Here is a 24119-nt window from a genome sequence, read left to right as displayed (position 1 = left end):
ACTCTTTGTATTTGCAGGAATGAGGGGCAGGCGTGTTGGGCCCCCGGGGCACGCGAGAGCCACGCGCAGCCCGCCGCCGCCCAGCCCAGCCCGCTCCGGCCTCCGGGCACCTTCCGGGGGCCCCCCGCCCGCCGGCCGTCGCCTTTGTTCGGCACATTAGCATAAAGCTGCCACGGATCTCCCGTTTAAATAATTCCACACAAAAGGAGAGCGCATGAAAGAGGGCGGACGAGGGCGAAGCCGCGAGGCTGCGCCGTCCGCCGGGCTCGGGGAGGGACCGCGCTCCAGCAGTTCCCTCCCCTCGAGTTTCAAGTGCCCCCGGCAATCTGCTGCGCGCCCATTATTCGCCCGGGGCCCACGGGGTGGTGGTCGGCCTCCCCTTTCATCCTGCCGAGTGTGCCGTCGGGCCACCGCACGCTCCCTTGAAGTGCCCTCGGGGGCTGTTTGTTTTCGCCTCGGGTGGGACTGTCGCGGCCGGAAGGGAGGGGGGCGGCGGGCCGGACGGGCCCCGGGCTGGGCGACTTGGAAGGGTGATGGTACCCAAGGCGGGCGCAGCGACGCCCAGAAGTGTGGGAAAGTCAGACGGAGAGGATGAGGCCGGGGAGAGCTGGGAGGGCAGCGAGTGCGGGGCGCTCAGGGGCGGCTTCCCCCACCCTCCCCGATGAAGGGCAGCCCGGCTCCCCTGACTCGGACAAGGCGGCGACAAAGCTCCAGCAAAACCGACCAGAAAGGCCTGGCGACTCCGACAGTCCCCTGTCCTCGCCCGCCCCGGGGTGGGGACGAAGGGACAGCCAGGCGCCTGGGGGCTGCAGGGGCGCACCGTCCGTATGGGCTTCGGGGCCCCTGTTTCTGCTTCGGCTCTTGGGTTGGGGGTCCGCGTTCCTCCTCTGCCCTCCTCGGGCCTCCTCCTCTGCCCTCCTCGGGCCTCCTCCTCGCCCCCGCCTCCTTTCCTGGCGCCACCTTCTCTTTCTCCCCAGCCCCTCTCTGCCCACCCCGTCCCACCCCGTCCCACCTCGTCCCACCTCTCCCCTCTTCGCATCTTTCACTCCACCCCACGCCACACCACCCCATCTCTCTGCTCCGCGGAGTCTCGCCCACCTCTGACCCTCTCCCCCTCGGACAGTCCCTGTCTTTCCTCTTCCTGGTCTCCCTCCCGGCCTCCCCTCCCCTCTCTCTCGGTCCACCCCTGTCTTCGGTGCCCCCCTCTCTCCCCCTCCCTTCCTCTCCTCCCGCTCCTCACCCCCTCTGGCTCTCCACCCCCCACCCCTCCCCGCAGGCCAACGTGTGTTATTTTATTTGTCTAGAGAGAGCCTATTTGTTCAGTGATGTGTGGCCTCCTGGCCGCCTGCTTTAATGGGGGACGCGGAGGCTGGTTTCTGCGAGTATTAGCATACAGCTGCCGCTCCGCCGGGCCGGCGCGCACTGTATCCCAGCCTTATCATCACCTCTTCTCTCAACCAGAAAACAATCAACAGCTCCTCGCACACGGCGACTTTCGAGGCCCTCGCCCTGCTCCTTGGCTAACACTCAGCCGGTGCACCCGTGCTGGCGCGCGTGCACACACACACACACACACACACACACACACACACATCCTTCTTCTGAGGGTAAATATTGATTGCCTGGCTTCACATTTTCTCCTCCGTACAAGGTTCCCTTTCCTCCCCCACACCATCTTCTATTTTTCTTTCTCCTTGGGATATTTGGGTAGCATCTCAGGAGCCACTTTGGGGAAGGAGGTGGCCGCGAGCTAGTAGAAACTGACACGTGTCACAAAATTATTAAAGGCATCGTGAGGCATGGTTGTTCCTTGCGATATGGGGAGAATACAACGTAGGAAGTGTAACTTTGGTGTTTTCTTGTCCATATTCTTTGTCCAAAACTAGAATTACGAGATTGGGTAGGCTTAGAGCTCAAGACAAGCAGCACAAGCTGAACCGTATGGAGACTTCTCGGACAGAATCTCTATGGAAGCTCTGCCAGGGTTAGATTTAGATTTAGAGAATTCTAAAGATTTAGAGAAGTCCAAATACTTGGTGTATCTGGAACCCTTTCTTTTGCCAGGGTTTATCATCATTTAAGAATAAATATCTTTATTCTCCTGAAATCCTTAGAGCAGCCAGTTTCAAGTTAAGATCAACAAGTCTTGGGTTCATCTCCTATTCTTAAACAAGCTGTTCCTTAGTCATAAAAATGCTTGTCTGCACACACATGCTAAAATTCCTACCTCGATTCAGGAAATTACTTTCTGAATATAGGACAGTGATTAGTAATTTCATCCCATATACTTTGTAGACTAAATTATATTCATTTTCAGACCTGCCATGATACTTATAGGGGCCCAAGATTACTTTTTAAAAGGCAGCAGAGAAAAACTTAACCATAAAATTATGCACGGTTTGACATTAAGGTTGCCACTGTCGTATAGGGTCACTTTTATGTGACTAGAAGCTTTTTAATGGTAATACTTGGTCACAGAAATCATCACCAGTTATCCTCTACTGTTCTGTTCATCTCCACCCAAGGTCCCAGGGCCTGTCACAGAAACTCACTCCAATTTGCTGATGTCTTTGATCCAGGGCCTCTCAGAGGAAGGGGAAGGGGGGGAAAGAGAGAGTTTCTTGAGCTAACTCATTCACAGGCCCTGAAACATGGTTCCATGCGTGTTGGGCTTGCGGTTTGAAGAGGGGACTAGTATTGACTGTTCCCCATATGAATAGCACAGTTTATACCATATGGTGGGCACTGGGCCCCCCACCCCTGCCCTTGTGTAAAACATATTTGTGCAGGAATTAATGGAGTTTGTTGCTTGCTTTTGCCTGCTTTAGAAAAATCAGAGCCTGGTGTTCCACAACCATTTTATTTTTTGAGAGGTATTAGTTTATTAATGGGGGATAATTCTGTAATGACTTACCCTCCAAGTGGCTGTGCCCTCCAAGTAGCTGTGTAGTCATTACAATTGCTCCAACTTTTGCTAAATGTTAACATAAATACAAAAAAAAAAAAAAAAGAATGAAAACTGAAAGCCAGTTTTAACCTCTGCTGGTCAAAAATTCAGACACAAATGATATCACACTATCTGCTTAAAAGATATCCAAATAAACGAAATGTCTTACCTGTTGTTCCTGAATCCATGTGTTTTCTGGAAGGCATTTAATGTGCTTTATTTACGAGAAAGTGGGCTACTGACCCACATTACAGGTGACGGGTACCAGAGGGCCCCAGTGCCAAGCAACAGCACTGAGAGTCAAAGGAAATGACCCAGATTAACTTCCCACTACCGTTTTTTAATCTAAAACGTGCCCGTGAACCTGGGTTGATCTGCCAGTTTTTTCGGTGCATTTATGCACCTAATCTGCAACAGGAAGTAGAAATGTAATATACAGGTCGTAAGAGCAGGCCCCTCGTTTCAAAACCCCCTGTAAGCTTGTCTATGCAACCAGTCCTGATGTTGGATTATAGAGATAATTTCGCCGCGTCTGTATTCCTAATTTTCCGTCCTGGGTATACAATTTTCTTTTATCACCCACGTGACCAGGAAAACATGTAAAGGACTAACAGCATTGGTGGCAGGGCTTTTCAGGAAATCAAACAGAAACATGCCCAAGGTTTTATTAAAAAAAAAAAAAAAACAAGTTTTGCACACTAACGGTCTCATTTTATTGCTAATCTGGGTTATTCTGGCCAGGAACACGCCTGGTGTGGGTAAAGCCTCTCCGTGCCCCAGAATCGAGTCGCACCACCGTGCGCCACCTACTGGGACGATAGGGAACTACAGGCATCTGGTGGCGGCAGAAAAGGATGGTGCCCGGCGGTCCAGCCAGGTTTCCTGCTTCTATGGAGCACTTCCCGAAACGACACGCATGGAAACGATCACGTGGAGGCGGTGGCCGCAGCTAAATGATGCCCGGCCACGCGTACATGGGCAGGTGGTAATGATTGTAGTGCAGGTAGTCAAGGATGCTCTTCTCCACCAGAGGCCTGTAGATGGTTTCCTGGAAAACTCTTTTGAGGTAATTCCTGGGCTTCTCTGGCAGGTTGATTTCCTCATCTTCGATCTGACGGGCTAACTCTTCCATAGAAGGAAGGTTTTCGTCCTGGAAAATAGAGTGAGATGGCAGATACTGATATTACTTGGGCTGAGTGCCACAATATTGTTTTTTTTTTTCCTAGATTAAAAAAAAATTAAACTGTGGCAAAACACACATAGCATAAAATTTACCACTTTATTTTTAAGTGTCCAACTCAGAGGTAAAAGGACCTTCATGTCGTCATGCAGCCATCAGCACCGTCCATCTCGGCGTGGTATGTGCATGTGAAGTGGCTTCAGTTGTGTCCGACTCTGTGTGACCCCATGGCCTGTAGCCCACCAGGCTCCTCTGTCCGTGGGATTCTCCAGGCAAGAATACTGGAGTGGGTTGCCATGCCCTCCTCCAGGGGATATTCCCCGGCTAGGGACTGAACCCGTGTCTCATAGTTCCTGCATTGGCAGGCAGGTTTTTTTTGTTTTTGTTTTTTTACCACTAGTGCCACCTGGGAAGCCCTAGAATAATCAAGTTAGCTCTAATTTACCAGAGTGGGTAGCCATTCCCTTCTCATTCTCCCAAGTTGTCACTACTAACCATTTACTGCCCATCCCAGGGTCTTTTGTTGAGGCATGCAAACTCTTAGCTGTGGCATGTGGGATCTAGATCCCTGACCAGGGATCAAACCCAGGCCCCCTATGTTGTGAACACGGAGTCTTAGCCACCGGACCACCAAGGAAGTCTCCGCCCTTCTGCTTTCTCTACGATTTGACGTTAGACATTTCATGTAAATGGAATCAAACACTAGTTCTCTTTTTGTGACTGGCTTAGTTCGCATACCAGAATGTCTTAGAGTTCAGCAAGCATAGTAATTTTAAGCTCTTAATTTCCAGATAAAAATAATATGTAGATCAGGCTTGTTTTAAAAATAAGAAAGGTGGTGATTAAACATTTTTAGTTGAAAACTCCTAGATGGTTTACTTTACAGCCCCCAAGCAATGGGATTTTTAAAACCTATACTAAATTCTTAGTAAAGGCGAATTTCATTGCTATCTTTAAAGGTGTGGGGCTCAGAGAGAATAAAGTTATTTGCACTTGAGAATCACACACTGTGCACATTTATAACATAGAGATTTCCCCAACATTTTATTATAAAAGGATTCAGACATAGAGGCAAGTTGACAGAGTGATGAACTTGGCACTTGGATACACACTATCTGGTTTCTATGGTTACCTTACTTGCTTCATCACCTATCTGCCTATCTATTGTTGAATAAAGCACTTCATTCATAAAATAAAAGTAATTTTAAAAGGGACTTCTCTGGCAATTCAGTGGTTAAGACTCAGGGCTTCCAATGCAGGGGGCATGGGTTCGATCCCTGGTGGGGGACTAAGATCCCACATACTGTGTGGGCAGTAAAGCCAAAATAAAAAGCACTTCACTGAGATTTGAGCTGTGTGCTTTCTGAACACTCCAGTAATTGAAAATTACCCTAAAAGAAGATGGACTTTGATGATGTGTTTATTTGACCTTCCAATAATTCTTTTTTATTTTTAACAGCAAAAAAAAAAAAAAGTGGATAACTTGCAGAGTTCTATTGGATCATTAATTTATCAATAGTAAGAACTTATAGGTAGAAAAATAGATTCAAACTATACGGAGAAATACAGTAATTATCACTTAGTTATATAAGTGAGACACTGCCAGGTGTGGGGATTATACATATATCACTTGAAAGAACCATCTGTGGGAGGCCAGGACCCCAAATCAGATCAACAAAGATGGGAGAGAGAAAGAATGCCCAGAAGTAAATATTAGAGGCACTGAGACATTTGAGTGCCCAAGCACGTAGAGCTGAGGTTGGCTCTTTTTTCCTTAATTTTCCAGATAGATTGTATCACATATAACGAATATACAAAAATTAGAGGAGACTTGGGGTGGGGTGAAAAAGTGAAGTCAAGTGAAAGTTGCTCAGTCGTGTCTGACTCTTTGCGACCCCATGGACTATAAAGTCCATGGAATTCTCCAGGCCAGAATACTGGAGTTGTTAGCCTTTCCCTTCTCCAGGGCATCTTCCCAACCCAGGAATCGAATGAGGGTCTCCTGAATTGCAGGTGGATTCTTTACCAACTGAGCTACCAGGAAAGCCCAACATTGGGGTAATGGTGTAAAGTCACAAAATAGAACTCTGAAATTTATGGAGGACAAATACTGCTCTAGATTGTAAACTCATTTTTTGTGCATTTGCCTCTCCTGTGTGCCCTGTCTCAGGGTGACTACCTACCCCCCCACCAACATGTTCATCTGTGAGCAGCTCACCTCACAGTGCCCCCCAGACAACACATGATCTCCCGTGTCTGGCTCCTTTCAGTTAACTCAGTGTTTTGAGCTTTATCCACTTGTTAGAATGTATCAGCACTTCATTTCTTTTATGGCAGAGTACGTTCCCTGGTACGGTGAGACCACGTTTGTTTATCCACAGGTCCCGTGATGGACATCTGGGTTCTTTCTTCCATCTTGTAATTCTGAATAGTGATGCCATGAACATTCATATATAAGTATTCGTTTGAATAGTGATTTTCAGTTCTTTGGGGGTATATACCTAGGAGTGCAATGGCTAGATCATATAGTAATTCTGTTTATAAGTTTTTAGGAGCCATCAAACCATTTTTTTCACAGTAATTGCATAATATTTTTACATTCCCACTAGCAATGTGTGAGAGTTTCAATTTTTCCACATCCTTGCCAACACTCATTATTTCCTCTTTTTTTTTTTTAAAGTGTAGCCATCCTAGTAGATGTGAAGTGATATCTCATTGTGACCCTGGTTTTTGTATTTCCCTAATGATTAACAATGTTAACATCTTTTCATGTAAATGGGTTTACTTTGGCTCTTAATTTTACTCCGTTGATCTCTATGTCTATTCTTATATAAGTACCATACTGTCTTGGTTACCACTGATTTGTATTAAGTTTTGAAATTGCAAAGTGTGTGTCCATCAACTTTTTAAAAGTTTCTCAAATTTAATTTGGAGTCTTTTGCATTTCCATATGAACTTTAGGATTGGCCTTTCCATTTCTAAAAAAAGAAATGGGGATTTTTATAGGCTTGTACACAATCTGTAGGTTGCTTTGCATACTAGTCCTATCTTAACAATCTTTTTAAACTTTTAAACTTGGCACTTTGGTGTTTAAAATTTTCACTTTATATTGGAGTGTAGTTGATTTACAATGCTGTGTTAGTTTCAGGTGTACAGCAAAGTGAATCAGTTTGAGATATATATTCTTTTTCAGATTCTTTTCTCATTTTGGTTTTTGTTGTTTAGTCGCTAAGTCACGTCCGACTCTTTTGTGACCCCATGGGCTGTAGCCTGCCAGGCTCCTCTGTCCATGGGATTTTCCAGGCAAGAATACTGGAGTGGGTTGCCATTTCCTTCTCCAGGGAGTCTTCCTGACCCAGGGACAGAACTACCGTCTCCTGCATTGGCAGCCTACACCCTGGGGACCCACGAAGAGGTGACACAGAGACACAGGACCTGCTCATTTAGGCAGTCAGACCACTCAGCCAAGCCCCAGCCCTTGTCTGAGTAAACCAACGAAGCATCTAGAATGGATACTTGACCGAACATGTAAATTCCCCACAACTCTGGTAAGGACTACAGGTGTTGAAAAAAAATAAAGTTTCATAAATATTTTACTATTTACATGGCAGAGTCAAATTTCTTGCCAAGTACAGAGTCTGTGCAGTGTGCAGCCTCACCTGCAGTTAATTGTGAATTGCTTGGAGAAAGAAGTTTCAGTTTTAAAAGAAGAGAGTTTAGGGACTTCCCTGACTCTCTTCTGCTGCTGCTGCTGCTGCTGCTAAGTCGCTTCAGTCGTGTCCGACTCTGTGTGACCCCAAGGACTGCAGCCCACCAGGCTTCTCCGTCCCTGGGATTCTCCAGGCAAGAACACTGGAGTGGGTTGCCATTTCCTTCTCCAATGCATGAAAGTGGAAAGTGGTTAAGAGTCTCTGCTTCCACTGCAGAGCGCATGGGTTTGATCCCTGGTCAGGAAACTAACATCCCATAACCACACAACACGGCCAAAGTGAATTTTAAAAAAAGACACCAACATTTGCAAAAAACTAAGTAAGTAAATAAAAAATAAGAGGAGTGCATCTGGACACCTGTTGACTTTCCTTGACACCTTCAGAACAACATGTGCACACAAATAGTTAACAGTCAGCTGGCAGATGTGGACAGAAACCATACGAGCATAGACTTCATGCTCGGGGACCAGGAGGCACAGCCCACTACCTGCTTTCAGCCCTCACTGTCAGCTGATAATGAAAGTACAGGTACTTGTAAAAGAGGAAAAGAAATCTGCCTCGTATCAGAGATTTGAATAACCCACTTTCCCTGAAATATCACCATCTATGTTTACGACTCCATAGTTTAAGTGAAGGACAGTTGGTTTTCAAAGTGAAACCATAAAGTGAGAATGTAGGGAAAAGTCTAAATGATCAACAGCTTGTAACTCCTAATTTGCAAGGAATAACTCACATATCCGTTAATCACGCTTACCTCCTTGGAGGATAAGATTTGGTGTAACGCTTTCCGGAGATCAATAAAACGATCGTGAAAGAGGGCCATGCACCACGGCTCCGTGAAGTAGCTGGCGAGGGAAGAAAAAGGTGCAGTTAGTTGGAAACCCTCTCATTACCACTAATAAAGTATTTATCTGCTTTTTTTTTGCCTTTATAAATTACAGTTCTGGCTCTTTTGTAATCGTTTGCTCACGAAATGCCTCGCGGAACAGCATGGCCAATCAATTTTGTAAATGGATGTCCCTGATGTAAGGCCAGCTTCCATAATTACATTTAAAGTTGTTTAGTTCAGAGCTGGGGCAAGACCCAGTGAAGAATCCTGATTTTATCAGAATTTAAAAGCCTGAAGACTTGTAAAGAACGGTGTCTCCATTATCTGTCCCCGTTTGAGAAAAACAGATTGCAGGATTAACTGAACTGCTGCATAAACAAATTAAATTTGGGGAGACAATAACACAAATGTTGTTCATCATTAAGGTTTCTGGATTAATAATGACCAGAAAAACAGGCCACCTCAGTGTTGCGACACGGCCTTCGTGCAACTGCACAGACGCCTAATTGAATCTCTCTTCTGAGAGTGGTTCCACTGGCGGCCCTCTTTTGCTAACTTGGCCCTGAAAAACTATCTGAACAAATGCTTTCTTGCGTGGGGGACAGCATGGCCATCCTTTATTCACAGGGGATTGTCGCAGGTTTGCTGCGTTCTTTGGAAGAACCAAGAACCTCTACTGGTATTTGAACTCTTCCTCTTCACACTCAGTGTCTTGGAATAGGAAACATCTTCAGTGTCAGGCAGGCCCACTGGGGTGACCTGGGCTCCCCTGGCATTCCTGGGACAGTGAGTGGACGTCAGGTGTGTGCCCAGGGGAAGAGAAACTGGTGCCCACATGCAGATGAGCACTTTCTGTTTTTTTCTGATATTTTAAAAAAATGTTTATTTGGCTGCATCAGGACTTGGCTGCTGCGTGGGAGAGCTGCATTGCAACACTCGAGAGCTGCATTGCGTCATGTGGGATCTTTTGTTGCAGCGCATGGACTCTCACTCTCTAGTTGAGTTTGCCCCACAGCATGTGGGATCTTAGTTCCCCAACCATGGATCGCACCAGCACCCCCTACATTGCAAGGCGGATTTTAAACCATGGAACCATCAGGGTAGTCCCTGTTATCTGCAACTTGACAATAATTCTTGAGAAGGACATAATGAGCCCAGGGACACCACGGCACTAAAGGACCAGGGCAGTGTCAAGCCCGTGTAGGACCAGCCTGGCTCTCAGCTACACTGCTTGGCACCTATCAGCTGTTAGCTTGTCCAGAATATGACCTAATTTCATGCTAACCCACCTACTTTGTGGTTCAGGTCATATATTCATCCCACTATTAATTCCACTAATATTGACTCCATGCCCATTCTGTGCCCAGCACTGTTCTGGGTACTTGGGAAACAGCAGGGACCAACACAAACATCCCTGCCACTGAGGAGCTTACATCCAACCGATAAGTAGGTCCATGTTCAACATGTGAGGGAGAACGGCTTAGGAGGAAACATAAATCAAGTGAGGATGGGAGATGTCAGAGCAAGGCTCGCTCCTAAGACAGTGACTTAGCCAGCAAAGTCCGAGGGATGGGGAGTGAGCCACCTGGGACTCAGGGGAAAGAACCTTCCGGGACCAGCAGGCGCAAAGGCCAGGAGGCAGGTATGTGCCCAGCCCTCAAGGAGGTGGGTGGAGATAAGCAGAATGGGAGGGGGGCAGGAGCTGAGCTTAGGGAGGTGATGGGCAGGAAGGATGCTCCTGGAGGCAGGGGTCCACTCAGCTGTGCTATGTAATTGGTCCACGGCCATCTAGCTCAGTACCTGTGTGCAACAGGCATCTCACAGATGTTCACGGAACAAAGGAAGGAACGATGAATGCAGCCCTGGTGGTTAAGAACCCACCTGCCAATGCAGGTTAGACATAAGAGATGCAGGTTTGATCCCTGAGTCAGGAAGATCACCTGGAGGACAGCACAGCAACCCACTGCAGTGCTCTTGCCGAAAGAATCCCACGGACAGAAGAGCCTGGCAAGCTGGTGGCACAGAGTCCGACATGACTGAAGCAACTTGGCACGCAAGCACGAATTGCACACAGCATGGTATACACTCCACACTGCCTGGCCCTGATGGCTCTTTAATTAATATAAAGTTCTACTCAATAAGTAGGTGGCAAAACTCTGCAAAGTGTCCCAAGATGGGCAGTCGTGCAAAGAAGCGAGCCTCACAGGGACAGGGGGAGAGCTGTGGGTGAGCCCAGGCTCAAAGGGCGGTCAGCCTGAGCCCTGGGGTGTAGAGGGAGGGCCGGGGGTTCCAGAGGGCGCTCGTGCAAACCTGTCAGTGCTGTGACTGACTCAAGACTGCTGAATCCTGAATGAATGGAGTCGATGGAGGTTCTGCCTGGAGTTCTGGACCCCCACAAACTCAGGCCGACATCCAACACCCGTCTGATTCCTGGAACAAAGGCACTGATGTGGAGCCGGCCGCCTGGGCAGGTATCAGCTTAGCCAGGTGATGCTTTGACACATCTCGGACGGTTGCATCATGGACCAAAGCATCAGTGACACCCAAGTGCGTACACTCAAGCACAGCTTTGCCAAGATGGTCCCTCCCTCTTAGGTCTCAGTAGCTTCTAGAAAAGCTTCAGGGAATCGTAAACTTGCAAATCTCAAAACTACTATGCGTGTGTGCTAAGTCATTTCAATTGCGTCTGACTCTGTGACCCCCATGGACTGTAACCCACCAGGCTCCTCTGTCCGTGAGGTTCTGCAGGCAAGAATACTGGAGTGGGTCGCCATGCTCACCTCCAGGGGATCTTCCTGACCCAGGGATCGAGCCCAGGTCTCTTGTGTCTCTTGCATTGGCAGGTGGATTCTTGACCACTGAGCCATCAGGGAAGCCCCTAAAATGCCTGGGTGAGAATTGAATGGGTGCTTTTAAGTTTGTTGCCACCTTTATTGCACAGCTGAGATGCCACCTCCTCACCCCGTATGCGTTTCCATGGCAGCATCAGAGTTCCTAGCCACTTGGTTTCAGGGTTTGCAGCCACAGCCTTCTGCTGCACAGAAGAAGCTACCTTCCTGGTGTCAGCACAGCTCTATTCCAACCGCCCAGGTGCCGCTCAGGTGCGTCCCTATTCAGCACCCTCACCGCCCCAGCCTCTGTGTTACCTCTTGGACTCTTTGTCATTTGCTTCCAAGAGTGGACTCTGGGGAAACCCACTTCTCTTAGAATGAATGCCCCACCCAGGGGCCCATCATCTAACACCCAGGTCTCTATCACTTCCATCCGTGAGGCTGAGCACAGAGGCCTGGGGAGCCTTAACCCTCTGAAAGGGATCAAGCTGGTCTGCATGGAGACTCGGGGGTGGAAGAGGAAGCTGAGGTTCCTGCAGGTTTCCTGCTGCTGCTTTGGAGCTCATGGCCCCTCCAATGGCCTCCAGCAGCAGTGGCACCTGGCAATTCAACGACCGCTATGCTCCTGACAGCCCGGCCAGCGGTTTGCAGACTCAGGAGACCGGAAGTTGCTGTCCTTTCAGTCTCGCACCACTGCCTCCTGGGGTCAAGCACTTGAGGATCTTGTCCAGAAGGTGATAATCTCTGCAACCAGCTGTTGGCCGCCCGTGTTCCCAGAGTTCGTCTAGTTTAAAACTAAACCAACCAGCTGTCATCGACAGCTCCTTCTCAGTTTGACTGCAGCTTCAGTGGTGCCACTTACAAGGAGGTGACAGAGTGCTAGCGCCCACACTGGGGAGCTGGGCGTCACCACGGAGCGTGTGGGCATGTTGTCTTAACCGTCATGGCAGGCGGCACCCGTCACAGTCACAGGGGAACTAGAGTTCTGGAAAAGCCGCAACGCACTGCCTCTCCCAGCGAACTGTGGGCTGTGGGGCTCCCAGGCATCCTCCCTTCGCCCGGGGTGGGGGCTGCAGCTGTGGGCTGAGGGGTGCTGACCGGAGGTGGCACAGTCAGGGCACCTCCTGGGGGGCCGTGTCCAGTTCAGACTTCTCCCAGCTTCAAAGCTGCGCTCACACTGCCTGCTGCTCCGTCTGCTGTCTTCTCCCTGCGGGGAGGGTCTCAGGCTCCCTCAAGACACTTCCCACCCCGGCCCTCCTGCCTGTGGGCAGCCCCAAGGACCCATATCCACGTCTTCACCTCCTCTGGTGCCATCCACGCTCAAGTCCACACAGACCTCCTCTGTGGAGCTGACTCAGGGCTTGAGGTTTCCACCCACTTCAGTGCATGGAGCACTCCTGACGGTGCAGGGAAGTGCCCCAGGGTGTGTCTTGACCTCTAATGCAATGTGGGCAGTGTGCCCCATGGTGTCCAGCACAGGCTGGCCCTCGGGGGCACTGAAGGAGCAGGTGAGGACACCTGGGACTGCTTCTCCCCTCACCCCCTCCGTGGAGCGCTTCTGCACTAGAGCAGTGACCCTGTTTAGGGTGGGTGAGAGCCGGGCTTTAGAGAGGCACAGACCCCTGTGGAGTCCTCAAAACCAGCCTAGAAATATGGAAGCAGCCTTCGCTCTAAAAATCAGAAAAACTTTGAATTTAACCTCGAAGGATGAGGACATTGAGTCAAACAAAGATCATCTCCTTTTGATATCAGGATGTTAGAAAGAAGTTTTATTTTATGAACTTGTAAATCTAGTTTTCCTACCCAACTGAATGACTTCTGTGCTTCAGTTTCTTTCCTTCTCTGTAGAAAGGAGAGGGGCTTCTGGAATCCTTGCCAAGGCTGGCTGGAGTCGGGGTACCGTCTGCATTAATGACCCCAAGAGCTATGGATGATTGGCATAATTCTAGGCTTTGGGGAAATGTATACTTCCATGAACAATGTGAATTTAAAAAAAATAGAGGGACTTCCCTGATGGTCCACTGGCTAAGACTCCAAGCTCCCAGTGCAGACGGCCCAGGTTTGATTGCTGGTCAGGGAACCAGATGCCACATGCCACAAGTAAACGATCTCACATGCCACAACTAAGACCCGGTGCAGCCAAATAAAAGAAACCATTTTTAAAATTTAAAGAAATAAAATATAGCAACTTCTTTCCCAATTTACAATCAAAAAGGGAAGACTAACAGGACTACTGAGTCACCTTCATAGTTGGTGGCCTCAAAGTCTTCAGGAGACCCAGCTGGGTAAGAGCAGGGCTATACCACGGCTTCTAATTGGCTATGCAGATTGGGGTTCCCACATCACTAAATGCATTTTTAAACATCTGTGAAAAAAAGGTTACACAAATTCTCCAGGGCCCAAACAGAGGACATGACAGTCTCTGTTCATTTTGCATATGGTTGTCCTGGTTTACTGGGGGGAGACTTAAATTCTCCATTACTTTTGCAAATGATCCACTTTTTCCCAGAAGGCCTAGGAAAGGTCAGCCCGTGGAACTGAATTAACCATTCTGGTCGATGTGGTCCAATCATTAAGGAATTGATCAGACTTCTCCAGAGCTCAACCTCATCTGGTCATTCAACCTCATGGATCGACACAGTCACATCAATGGGGTGGGAACCTGGTAACCAGCCCGGTCACTGGCAAGGGGAAAAGACGGACTCAGCGGACTCAGCCCCAAGGCCGGGGCCCTTCACCAGCAGTAGGGAAGGAGAGTTGCAGAAGAGCAAGGCCCACCTGGAAATGCCAAACTACATACCACTGCGAAAAGGGAGGGAGTGGGCAGAGAAGAAATACACCTCTCTCTCCAAGATCTCCCCCCACCTTTTTTTTTTTAATGAAAAGCATTCTAATTTTATCTTAGTGTGATAATAGTCAATTTTTGCTTTGGGACCTGATAAGAGGGTTCCCAGCTGCTACTCACTCACATCCAGAAGTTTATTTGAGCCAGAAACTCGCTTAAGCATTGCCTTTTCTCCTGGGGGGTGGGGGCGCCCGCAGGCCTTCCCGGGAGTGTGATGTTCTCACGGAACATCGCCTGATGTTCTCTAAGGTGCTGTCCCTTTCCTGTGTGGGCAGCACCTTAGACTCAGGGTGGGGACAGATATTCTCCTTCTACAAGGAGGCTGGGGGGGCTGGGAGGGGGCCTTGGCCCTCTCATGGACACTCCACACACAGAAGGAAGGAAGTGCAGACACCCCGGGGGCCAGGTGTGACCTGGAGAAGGGAAGCAGTGGTCCCTGGCCCCAAAGGGCACACACTGAGGTGGATGTGTGGGGGTGTGGGGGCGGGGGACCGGGGTTGGGGCGGAGGGCCAAGTGAGTCTGCATCCTTCCGGTCACTGCATTTCCACATCCCCTCCTCTTAGGCAAGTGTTTGCCAACTTCAGCCTCTAGGCAACCCATCACTTTTCATATAGTCTGAATTATTCATTTTTTTAAAAAATGACCCTTGGATTGATTTGCTTTTTTTTTTAAAACAGAAAGAATGTCCACTGTCTTGTTCTAAGCAATCACACCTGTGAAGGCGTGGGTCTGATATGAACCTTGCGCTTCTTGTCTTATTCTTACTGAAATGATGCCATCTTTAGTCACGTGTGCCTCTACTGCCTAAAGCACCTCGCCGGCTACCGGGGATGATGTTTTTTTCTTACTCGATGGTGGAGGCACCTCATTTGGGGACACAAACTCACAGACACTGTGCTGAACAGTTCCTGTGCATTATCTCACGTCATTGTGAATCCAGTCCTCTAAAGTGGGGCTTGCTGGCCCATTTTACAGGTGAGAAGATAGATTTGGAGAGGTTAAGTGACCTACTGTCACACAGCTAACAAGTGGCCAAACTGCATCTTAATCATTATCCTGCTTGATCTGACAGTTCCAGCTCTGAACAACTGCACAATCAAACGTCATTTCCTGAGTCTTTCTAGCAACTTTCTGAATCACCCCAGTTTCCCTAGTACCCCCTGCATTAGGCAGATTAAGTTTGTTTGCAGTTATAAAAATATTCAAATTAATCCTGGCTTTAAAAAGGCATAACTGTAATTTTCTCATATAAAGAAAGTCTAGGTGAGGTGTTAGGGGCTGACATGATGTTTCCTTAGAAATCAGATCACAGCAGAAACCATAGGGTCCTTGACCTCATGGAGCAAAATGGCTGCTGAGTTCCAGTCATCACAGACATGTTCTTGGATGGAAAAAAGGAAAACTGAGGGTCCTTTTTCTTTATTTTAGAAAGCATTCCTAGAAATCTCACATAATACTTCTATTTATATCTTACTGCCCAAAGCTTGGTCAAATGGCTTCCTTGGCTGCAGGAGAGCCTGGGAATCATTGTCATCTATTTTAGGTACAAAATAACACCCTATAAATCAGGATTCTGAAGAGCAAAGAGAGAAAGGATGTCATCTGCTATGATACCCAATAAACCATAGCATCTACTTAAAAACCTTGTCTTAACGTTAAATCTATGAAAATTGGGAAAGTGTGTTAAATTGAAGTTCCCAGAATGAGAACATGCCTTTCACTAGATTCAAATCTGTCCCCAAATTAACATTCTGGAAACACACACACACACAAACACAATTTTCTGTATACGACAGTCACCTCCAAGCCCATGGGAGACCCTGGTGTCTTCCACGTCCCCATCTGGCCCAAGTTGGCTTAAATGCAGAGGAGAGAAGAGAACAATTTGTGTTCCCATTGTGAGGGTGCATTCTGGTCGTTTTTATTCTGCCCATAAAAGAAACTGGATTCGTTCATTTCAATACAGTTTTCAAAAAAATAAGAATAGGAACAAATAAGCATTTCCAGTTAGCTGTAGGTTTGCTTGGAAATTAAATTACACGTTTCTGGGGCGGTGGATTTACTCAGGGATGCCATGTATTATAGGAGCGATGCAGCCCATGACACGCTGCGACTAAAAACCCCAAACACTGAAATGGAAGTTTGATGTGACTATTTCCTGTCCGACTTGAGTTTGCCAGAATCACTATCAATAGTTCATCTATTGCTTTGAGGCATATTTAGAAAGATAAGATGAAGGATTTTGAAAGCAAAATAAACTAGTTATTTAACGTGTTAGTTGCTCAGTCATGTCCGACTCTTTGTGACTCTGTGGACACTCTATAGCCCACCAGGCTCCTCTGTCCATGGAATTCTCCCGGCATGAAAACTGGAGTGAGTTGCCATTCCCTTCTCCAGGTGATCTTCCCAACCCAGGGATCAAACCCAGGTCTTCTGCATTGCAGGCAGATTCTTTACCGTCTGAGCCACCAGGGAAGCCCAGTTATTTGATAATCAGTTCTGTCAACCTGCCTAAGATCTGTATAACAGAAAACCAAGCTTCCCCTGAATATAGTTTGGTTATTGTCAAAATCTGGAACTGGTATCACCAGGTAATGGATGTTTACTCCTCTAAGGAAATATGCCTCTCAGTGCCCTGGCAGTAAAAGCAAAATTCTGTTCTTTTGAATAGCTGGTAAGCAACTTGTCTCTCCCTGCTGATTGGCTCATGGCTCCACAAAGCGGGTGTTCATCTGGTCACCCAGGTATGCCAGGAACCGGAAGCTGACACTGCCTTTGCCGGGCACCCTGAGAGCTGGGCACGCCAGGCACACCTAGTGGCAGAGGCTCTGGGAGAGAGGCTGCTGTTTGCTGGAGGTGCCGGCACCTGTGTGATGTGTCTCCTGTGAATGGACACACGTTCGGTCCTGAGCCACGCTGCCAGGAGGCCGTGTTCTCTCTCTCAAGCATGAGTCCAAGAGAATGGAGCCCCAGACACACTGGTCCTGGGTCAGGGTGGGTGCCCGGATGGTGCTGAGGATGGAGTGACGCCTGCTTGCCCCCTCCCCCTATCCCCGCCCCCCAACCATGCCGCCCCCGCCCCGCCTCCAGAGTCTTGGTTTCCAGAAATACTGTTCCTACTTGATTCTCTGAAAGACCTGTCTGCTGGCAGTTTGCTCTTTCTGAATCCTGGACACTTAGCCCAGGAAAAACGGCTTCATCTTAGAAAACGGAAAATGTTTCTCTTGGGCATCTTGGCCCTCTCACCACCGATAAACATTTCCCTTCTTGCTTTGTCCTGGAAGAAAGCCCAAGCCAAGTGTGCGCGTTCACTGCTGACACATCTGTGCTGTGGAGGGCGCCGTCTCTCCACCTGGACTCAGCTTTGCATTGCTGACCTGCCTGTACTCACCCATTTACTGCCGACCTTTCTCTTTGTCCCCGCTCTGCCACTTGTTAGCTGATGTCCTCTTGAGCTGGGTTGCTTTAACCTCCCAGCCTCAGTCTTCATAGCTGTAAAATGGGGATACTGATGGTCCTTACTGCAAAGAATGACTATCAGAATTCTCGGAGACCCTGCAGGAAAGAGGTCTGGCTGTGTGCCTGGCTCAGTGTGGGGAGGGCCCCGTGTGTATTGTGTTCTTCTTTTTTAAAATTTTCATTGGAATATAGTTGTTTAATGTTGTGTCAGTTTCTGCTGTACAGCAAAGTGAATCTGCTATACATATACATAAATCCCCTCTTCTTTGAATTTCCTTCTCATTTAGGCCACCACAGACCACTGTGTAACGTGTTCTTCTTGTTGTTATTATTGTTGCGGCTGCTGTTGTTCTTAATTATCCTACTGTATATATTTGTGTAAACAGCCTCAGATCCTTTCTGGTGTGAGTTAGAGACCAAATAAATGATTAAACACTCTTTGTTTGCCGTTCTACTGAAAGTCTGTCTTTGGCGTAACTCTGCAGTTCTTCTTCGGGACTGCTTTTGCTCCACTCCAGGGTTGTCTGCGTGAATTCATTCAGCTGCAGGGTTTTTTTTTTTTTTTTTTTTCAACGATGAGTTTTTATTTTATATTTATTTTTTTACTTATGGTTGTGCTGAGTCTTCGTTGCTGCGTGTGGGCTTTCTCTCCGCGTGACGAGCAGGGGCCACTCTCTAGTCGCGGTGTGCAGGCTTCTCATTTTGGTGGCTCCCCTTGTTGGGAGCACAGGCTGCATAGCACACAGGCTCAGTAGTTGTGCACAGGCTCAGCTCCCCGAGGTATGTGGGATCTTCCCCGACCGGGGATCAAACCCACACCCCCCCACATTGGCAGGTGGACTCTTCGTAACCACTGGGCCACCAGGGAAGTAACTGGCTGCAGTTTTAGAGCAGCAATTCATTTTAGCTGCGATCAAGTTAAAATGGACTTTATGACGAGACTGTGAAGATGTGTGCCCTGGAGAGTCAGGTGGGGATAAATAAACTGTGACCTCGACTGCTTATTTTGGTCTGAGTTGATGGAAGTTCAATCAAAAGTGTTTTGCATGGCATTCCTTTTTTTTTTTTTTTTTCTGTTTATTATGAAGAGTGAGCCAGTCAGTCCAAACGGTTAACCCAGCTGTTGGTTGGATATGTGCAGAGGCAGAGAGGAAGCCCCGGGGGATAATGATACTGGCCCCCCAGCAAGACTAGGTTTTATTCTGACCTGCTTTTTGTGTCTGACTTGCCAGAGCAAACAGTCTTCTCGTGGAAGCAGCATGATTTTTATATAGCTAAGAATTTTGTTCCTATTTAAGTTGACCTTTATATTCCCACTGAAACTTGGACAGTGCCTGCCCAGACCTTTGGCGGTTGTGGGGAGGGGCCGGGGTGAGAGCCCAGGGAGCTGGCTGACTTGGGGCTCCACGTACCTGCCCTCTAGGTCCATCTGCGGTGTTTCCTACACGTTGCTGGTTGCTTAGGGGCTGCATTAACTGAATCTGGACGAGAAGTCTAGTGCCCTGGAAGCTGTCCAGCTATGTACATTGATTTGTTATATAAATTCAGGACTCGGAGAAGGAGGCGAGGTTAGCATTTAATTCGGCGGGGAAAGGCAGGCTCTTAGTGCTCAGCTCCCCTTCCTGTGCCCCCTCCTCTCATTCTGCATCTCTCTTCATAGAAAGCACAACCATTTTCCTTTAATTAGGCTGCAGAGAGCACAGGCTAGCATTAGGCCACTCAGCCACTCAGCCACGCTCACAGCCATGGCCATTTCCTATCTATTTTCTGTAGGGAAAGGAAAAAAAAGTGTATATATGTACACATACCCCCCAACAAGCCCGAGGAGGGTGGAACAAAGGAACCAGTGGAATTACGCTTTGTGAGACTGAGGCCACAGGAGCCAGGAAACCCCGGAAACAAGGTATTTTGCTGGCTCATGAGTCTTTTGGTTAAACGAACTGCTCTTTAAACTTTAAAGGACTGCTTAGGATAAATATCACTCTCTGGTGCAGAATATATCCAACACATTCAGTCTCGGTTTGCAATAATTGTGATCTGTACATGTTTAAAATGATTCCCTTTCATAACAAAAAAATGTTTTGTAGTGAATACGTTTTTTTAAACTAAAGCTTTTATTGAGATGATGACAAATGACATGCTGTTTCTTCCCTTTCTTTGTCACTTTTATGCTTTCAGGTTTATGGTTCCCAAAAACAAAGAACTAAAATTCAGCTAACATATTCCTAGTTATTATCTCCCTGTTGTGGTTCAGTCACTAAGTCGCATCTGACTCTTTGCCACCTCATGAACTACAGTATGCCTGGCTGCCCTGTCCTTCACTATCTCCCAGAGTTTGCTCAAACTCATACCCACTGTGTCGATGATGCCATCCAATCATCTTATCTCCCTAAACGACATTAATGAGAGGAACAGATATGACCATGTTTTGAGAATCCGCAAGTGCACACTGAGATAGATAAGTGAATAAATAGAGGAGAAGCGATAACCTTTCCTTAGAGTCGATGGCCAAGTAATACATACAGAATGAATGATGGAGTTGGACAAAAATCAACCTTTGGCAAATAAGACAGTAACAATCCTTTTCAGGCAAGAATTGTTTATGAATGCTAAAGTAACTGGAAAGGAGGATGTTTATGGTCTTAAAGTGTCACTGATCGATGAGGGTAAAAATAGAGAAGCCTGCACATTTGTCACTTGACCAGGGACCACAGTTAACACAGGTGAGGACAGATCCTCCTTACGCCCGTCCTGCTGAGATCCCATCCGGTCCCATCACCTCACGGCAGATAGATGGGGAAACAATGGAAACAGTGAGAGACTCTATTTTCTCAGGCTCCAAATCACTGCAGATGGTGACTGCAGCCATGAAATTAAAAGATACTTGCTCCTTGGAAGAAAAGCTATGCCCAACCTAGACAGTATATTAGAAAGCAGAGACATTACTTTGCCAACAAAGGTCTGTCTAGTCAAGGTTATGGTCTTTCCAGTGGTCATGTATGGATGTGAGAGCTGGACTATGAAGAAAGGTGAGTGCCAAAGAATTGATGCTTTTGAATTGTGGTGTTGGAGAGGACTCTTGAGAGTCCCTTGGACTGCAAGGAGATCCAACCAGTCCATCCTAAAGGAAATCAGTCCTGGGTGTTCATTGGAAGGACTGATGCTGAAGCAGAAGCTCCAATACTTTGGCCACCTGATGCGAAGAACCAATTCAGTTGAAAAGACCCTGATGCTGGGAAAGATTGAGGGCAGGAGGAGAAGGGGATGACAGAGGATGAGATGATTTGATGGTATCACTGACTCAATGGACACGAGTTTGAGTAAGCTCCAGGAGTTGGTGACGGACAAGGAAGCCTGGCTTGCTGCAAACCATGGGGTCGCAAAGAGTCAGACATGACTGAGCAACTGAACTGAATACTGAGAACTCACATGAGTGAGAGGACAAATCTGCCTTGTGTCCCTCCTGCTGAGATGCTTGGAGAGGGATGCAGTATCACCCCTGACATTCCTGCAAGAAGGCATAGCCTGCAGTGAATCAAGAGCCATCAGACAGACCCAAAGGGGCAGGCATTCTACAAAATACCAGTCTGTGTGTTTGATGAGAGAAGGCTCATGACAGCAAAGGGGTGAGGAGCCGTCCCAGGTTGGAAGCGATGATGGAGACACGAGGAAGGGATGGTGAGAGGGTTGATGAGAAGCTGGGGAAACACCAGCATCTTGTGGGGGCTGGCGGGGTAGGGACGTGGAGGGAGGAGGGGGGCAAAGCAGTATCACCAGTGACCCCAAATACAGTAGAGTGAATTGTGGCCTACCAGGCACAGGTCCCGGGGCCCAGGGGGAAAGCAGAGGGCAACTGTGCTGCTGCTGCGGGTGGGGGGTGGGAGGTGTGAAAGCGGGGAGCAGGGCGCCCCGGGGGATCGAGATAAGAGGAGCTGGGAGGGGCTGAGTACCAACCAGCACGTGGGCCTGGGTGGGTGGTTCCGCAAAGGACAGAGGTGAAGGGCAGAGGGCAGAGGTGAAGTGTGGCAGGTCCCCTGTTAGTGGCAGGCAGTTGGACGACAAGATAGTTTCCATCCAGGAGGAGGGAGGATTAACACAGGGCCAGAAGCATCCTGGGGCTTTCTCAGGGTAAAGATCCCCTGGAGAAGGGCGTGGCAACCCACTCCAGGATTCTTACCCGGGAAATCCCATGGACAGAGGAGCCTGGTGGGCTACGGTCCATGGGGTCGCAAAGAGTCAGACACAACTGAAGCAACTGAGCGTGCACGCAGAGCCATCCCTGGTCACTCGTGTCTGTAGCGGAGGGCTGTCCCGTGGTCCTTGTCATGTGTCCCCTCCCTGTCCTGTCTTCGGCCAGGTCACAGGGGGTCCTGCTCTGATCACAGATGTATCCTGTGAACGCTGGGCATCACGGCCTCGCTGCTGACTTCTGGGACCATTCCATTTTTCACTTTCTCAGAAGGGACCCAGGTCACTGGGACGGGGAAGGAGGCTACAGAGGCCATCCCTAGGGAGGAAGCTGTAGGACCCTCCTCTGGAAACACCCTCAGCTGCCTCATCCTCTCAGCCTCCATGCCACCCAGCTCTCTGCCTGCTTCCCTCCTGCACCCGAGGAGCAGAACATAGATGGAAAGAACCCACATGACCTTGCTGCCAGATCGGCTCTCACGCCTGTTCATCCTCAGGATGGAATCTAACGGGCACTCAGTGTTGCCTGGCAATCCAGACACCATGCAAGCGAATTCATGTTTCTGGTCTCTGAGATGACTCTGTCTCTTTCCTTAAACATCCAGTGCCCCTTCCTGCTTTTCTTTGATCTCAGCTGATGACCTCGCTGTATTGAGAAAACAGGAGCAATCAAGAGCTGCCTTGTCCTCTCACCCAAGTCCTGCTTTTCTCCCAGGACCCTGCCCCTGTGGCTGTTAGGATAGAAAGCTGTCCAGCTCTGTCCCTGGCCTCTCTCTTCTGCATCTTGTATTCGCTACAGATAAGACTCACATCCTCCCCTCTTCGACAAACCCCTCCACACTCTGCCTGCTAAGTATTCACCAGTTCTCTCTCCACTTACAGAAGACTTCTCCAAACTGGTCTCTGTGGCGTCTGCAGTTCTCAGGTCAGAACCTCCCTCCTGAGCTATTTTCACTTCCCATCTGCTCTGAAGCAGCTCTGATCAAAGCCCAATTCAGCCACCAGCTCACCACAGCCCCTCTGTGGAATCAACACAGCTGACCACTGCTCCATTCTGCAAGCACGATCAAACTCCCTTCTGAACCACATCTTCTGGACATGGAAACGTGAAGACTCTCTTGGCCCTTTTCTCTGGGAGCTGAGTGGGAAGAGATCTGAACTGGAGTCTGGGCCTAGTGGGGGCCCTGGGTGTGAAGTGTGGCCCAGGGTTGGCTAGACCTTGAGGCAGGGCTTCAGGAGGCCGTGGGTTCCCCAGGACCAGGCAGAGGGGGAGCTCCTGGGCAAGGTGGCTCCCTGCCATTACCTCAAGGGGGCAGCTTTGAGTCATTGTTGTTCAGTCGCCAAGCCTGACTCTTCGTGACCCCACGGACGGAAGGTGGTACGCCAGGCTTCCCTGTCCTTCACTATCTCCCATAGCTTGCTCAGACTCATGTCCATTGAGTTGGTGATGTCATTCAACCATCCCATCCTCTGTTGCCTCCTTCTCCCGCACTCAGTCTTTCCCAGCATTGGGGTCTTTTCCAATGAGTGGGCTCTTTGCATTAGGGGGCCAAAGTATTGGAACTTCAGCTTCAGTGTCAGTCCTTCCAATGAATATTCAGGGCTGATTTCCTTTAGGATTGACCTCTTTGTAGCTGTGAGTTCCAAGGCCACATTTACACGGCAGGGGTCGGGGGTGGGGGCGGATGGTGTTAGATAGGGACCCTGGACTGGTAGTGTTGGGGTGGGAGAAGGGGGAAGGGGGGGGGCTCCAGCCATGCCCACAACAGAGGTGGGAGATCATAAGTTCTGGTGAGGTAAGTCTGAGAGTTAAGTGGGCAGTTGGGTGTTTCACTGGAGCTTAGAGCACATCTTGCACACCCTGATGCTAAAACATCCCAAATCCAACCACTTGACTCGGCACCCATCTGTCCAACCCACCATCTCTCGCATGGGAAAACTGGAGGAGCCTCTTCATAGCTGCTACTATCCATTCTCCATGGCAGCTGCAGTAAGCTTTCAAAGCACAATTTGGCAGGTCACTGCCTTTGCTTTGTGGAAAGAGCCACCTCAGCCCAGGCCCAGAGAGAGCCACGTGATGCAGTGGCCCTGACCTCCGCTCACTCTGCTGCAGCTTTGGTTCCTGGACA

At 48.7% G+C, this 24119-nt stretch overlaps 1 protein-coding gene across 1 annotated transcript in view; it reads right to left on the bottom strand.

Moving 5' to 3' along the window:
• Window positions 1-3598: 3598 nt before the first annotated feature.
• CFAP61 (cilia and flagella associated protein 61) overlaps window positions 3599-24119 on the bottom strand; it is a 250046-nt gene continuing 229525 nt past the window's right edge. The window contains 2 exon segments of the mRNA XM_061435541.1: window positions 3599-4097; window positions 8592-8682. Coding sequence (XP_061291525.1) covers window positions 3897-4097; window positions 8592-8682 — 292 coding nt within the window. The 3' untranslated portion in view covers window positions 3599-3896.

Source organism: Bos javanicus, chromosome 13, assembly GCF_032452875.1.
Source record: "Bos javanicus breed banteng chromosome 13, ARS-OSU_banteng_1.0, whole genome shotgun sequence".
Lineage (NCBI taxonomy): Eukaryota > Metazoa > Chordata > Mammalia > Artiodactyla > Bovidae > Bos > Bos javanicus.
The sequence above is the reverse complement of the archived record's forward strand: the minus strand, read 5'-3'. Positions and strand labels throughout refer to the sequence as shown.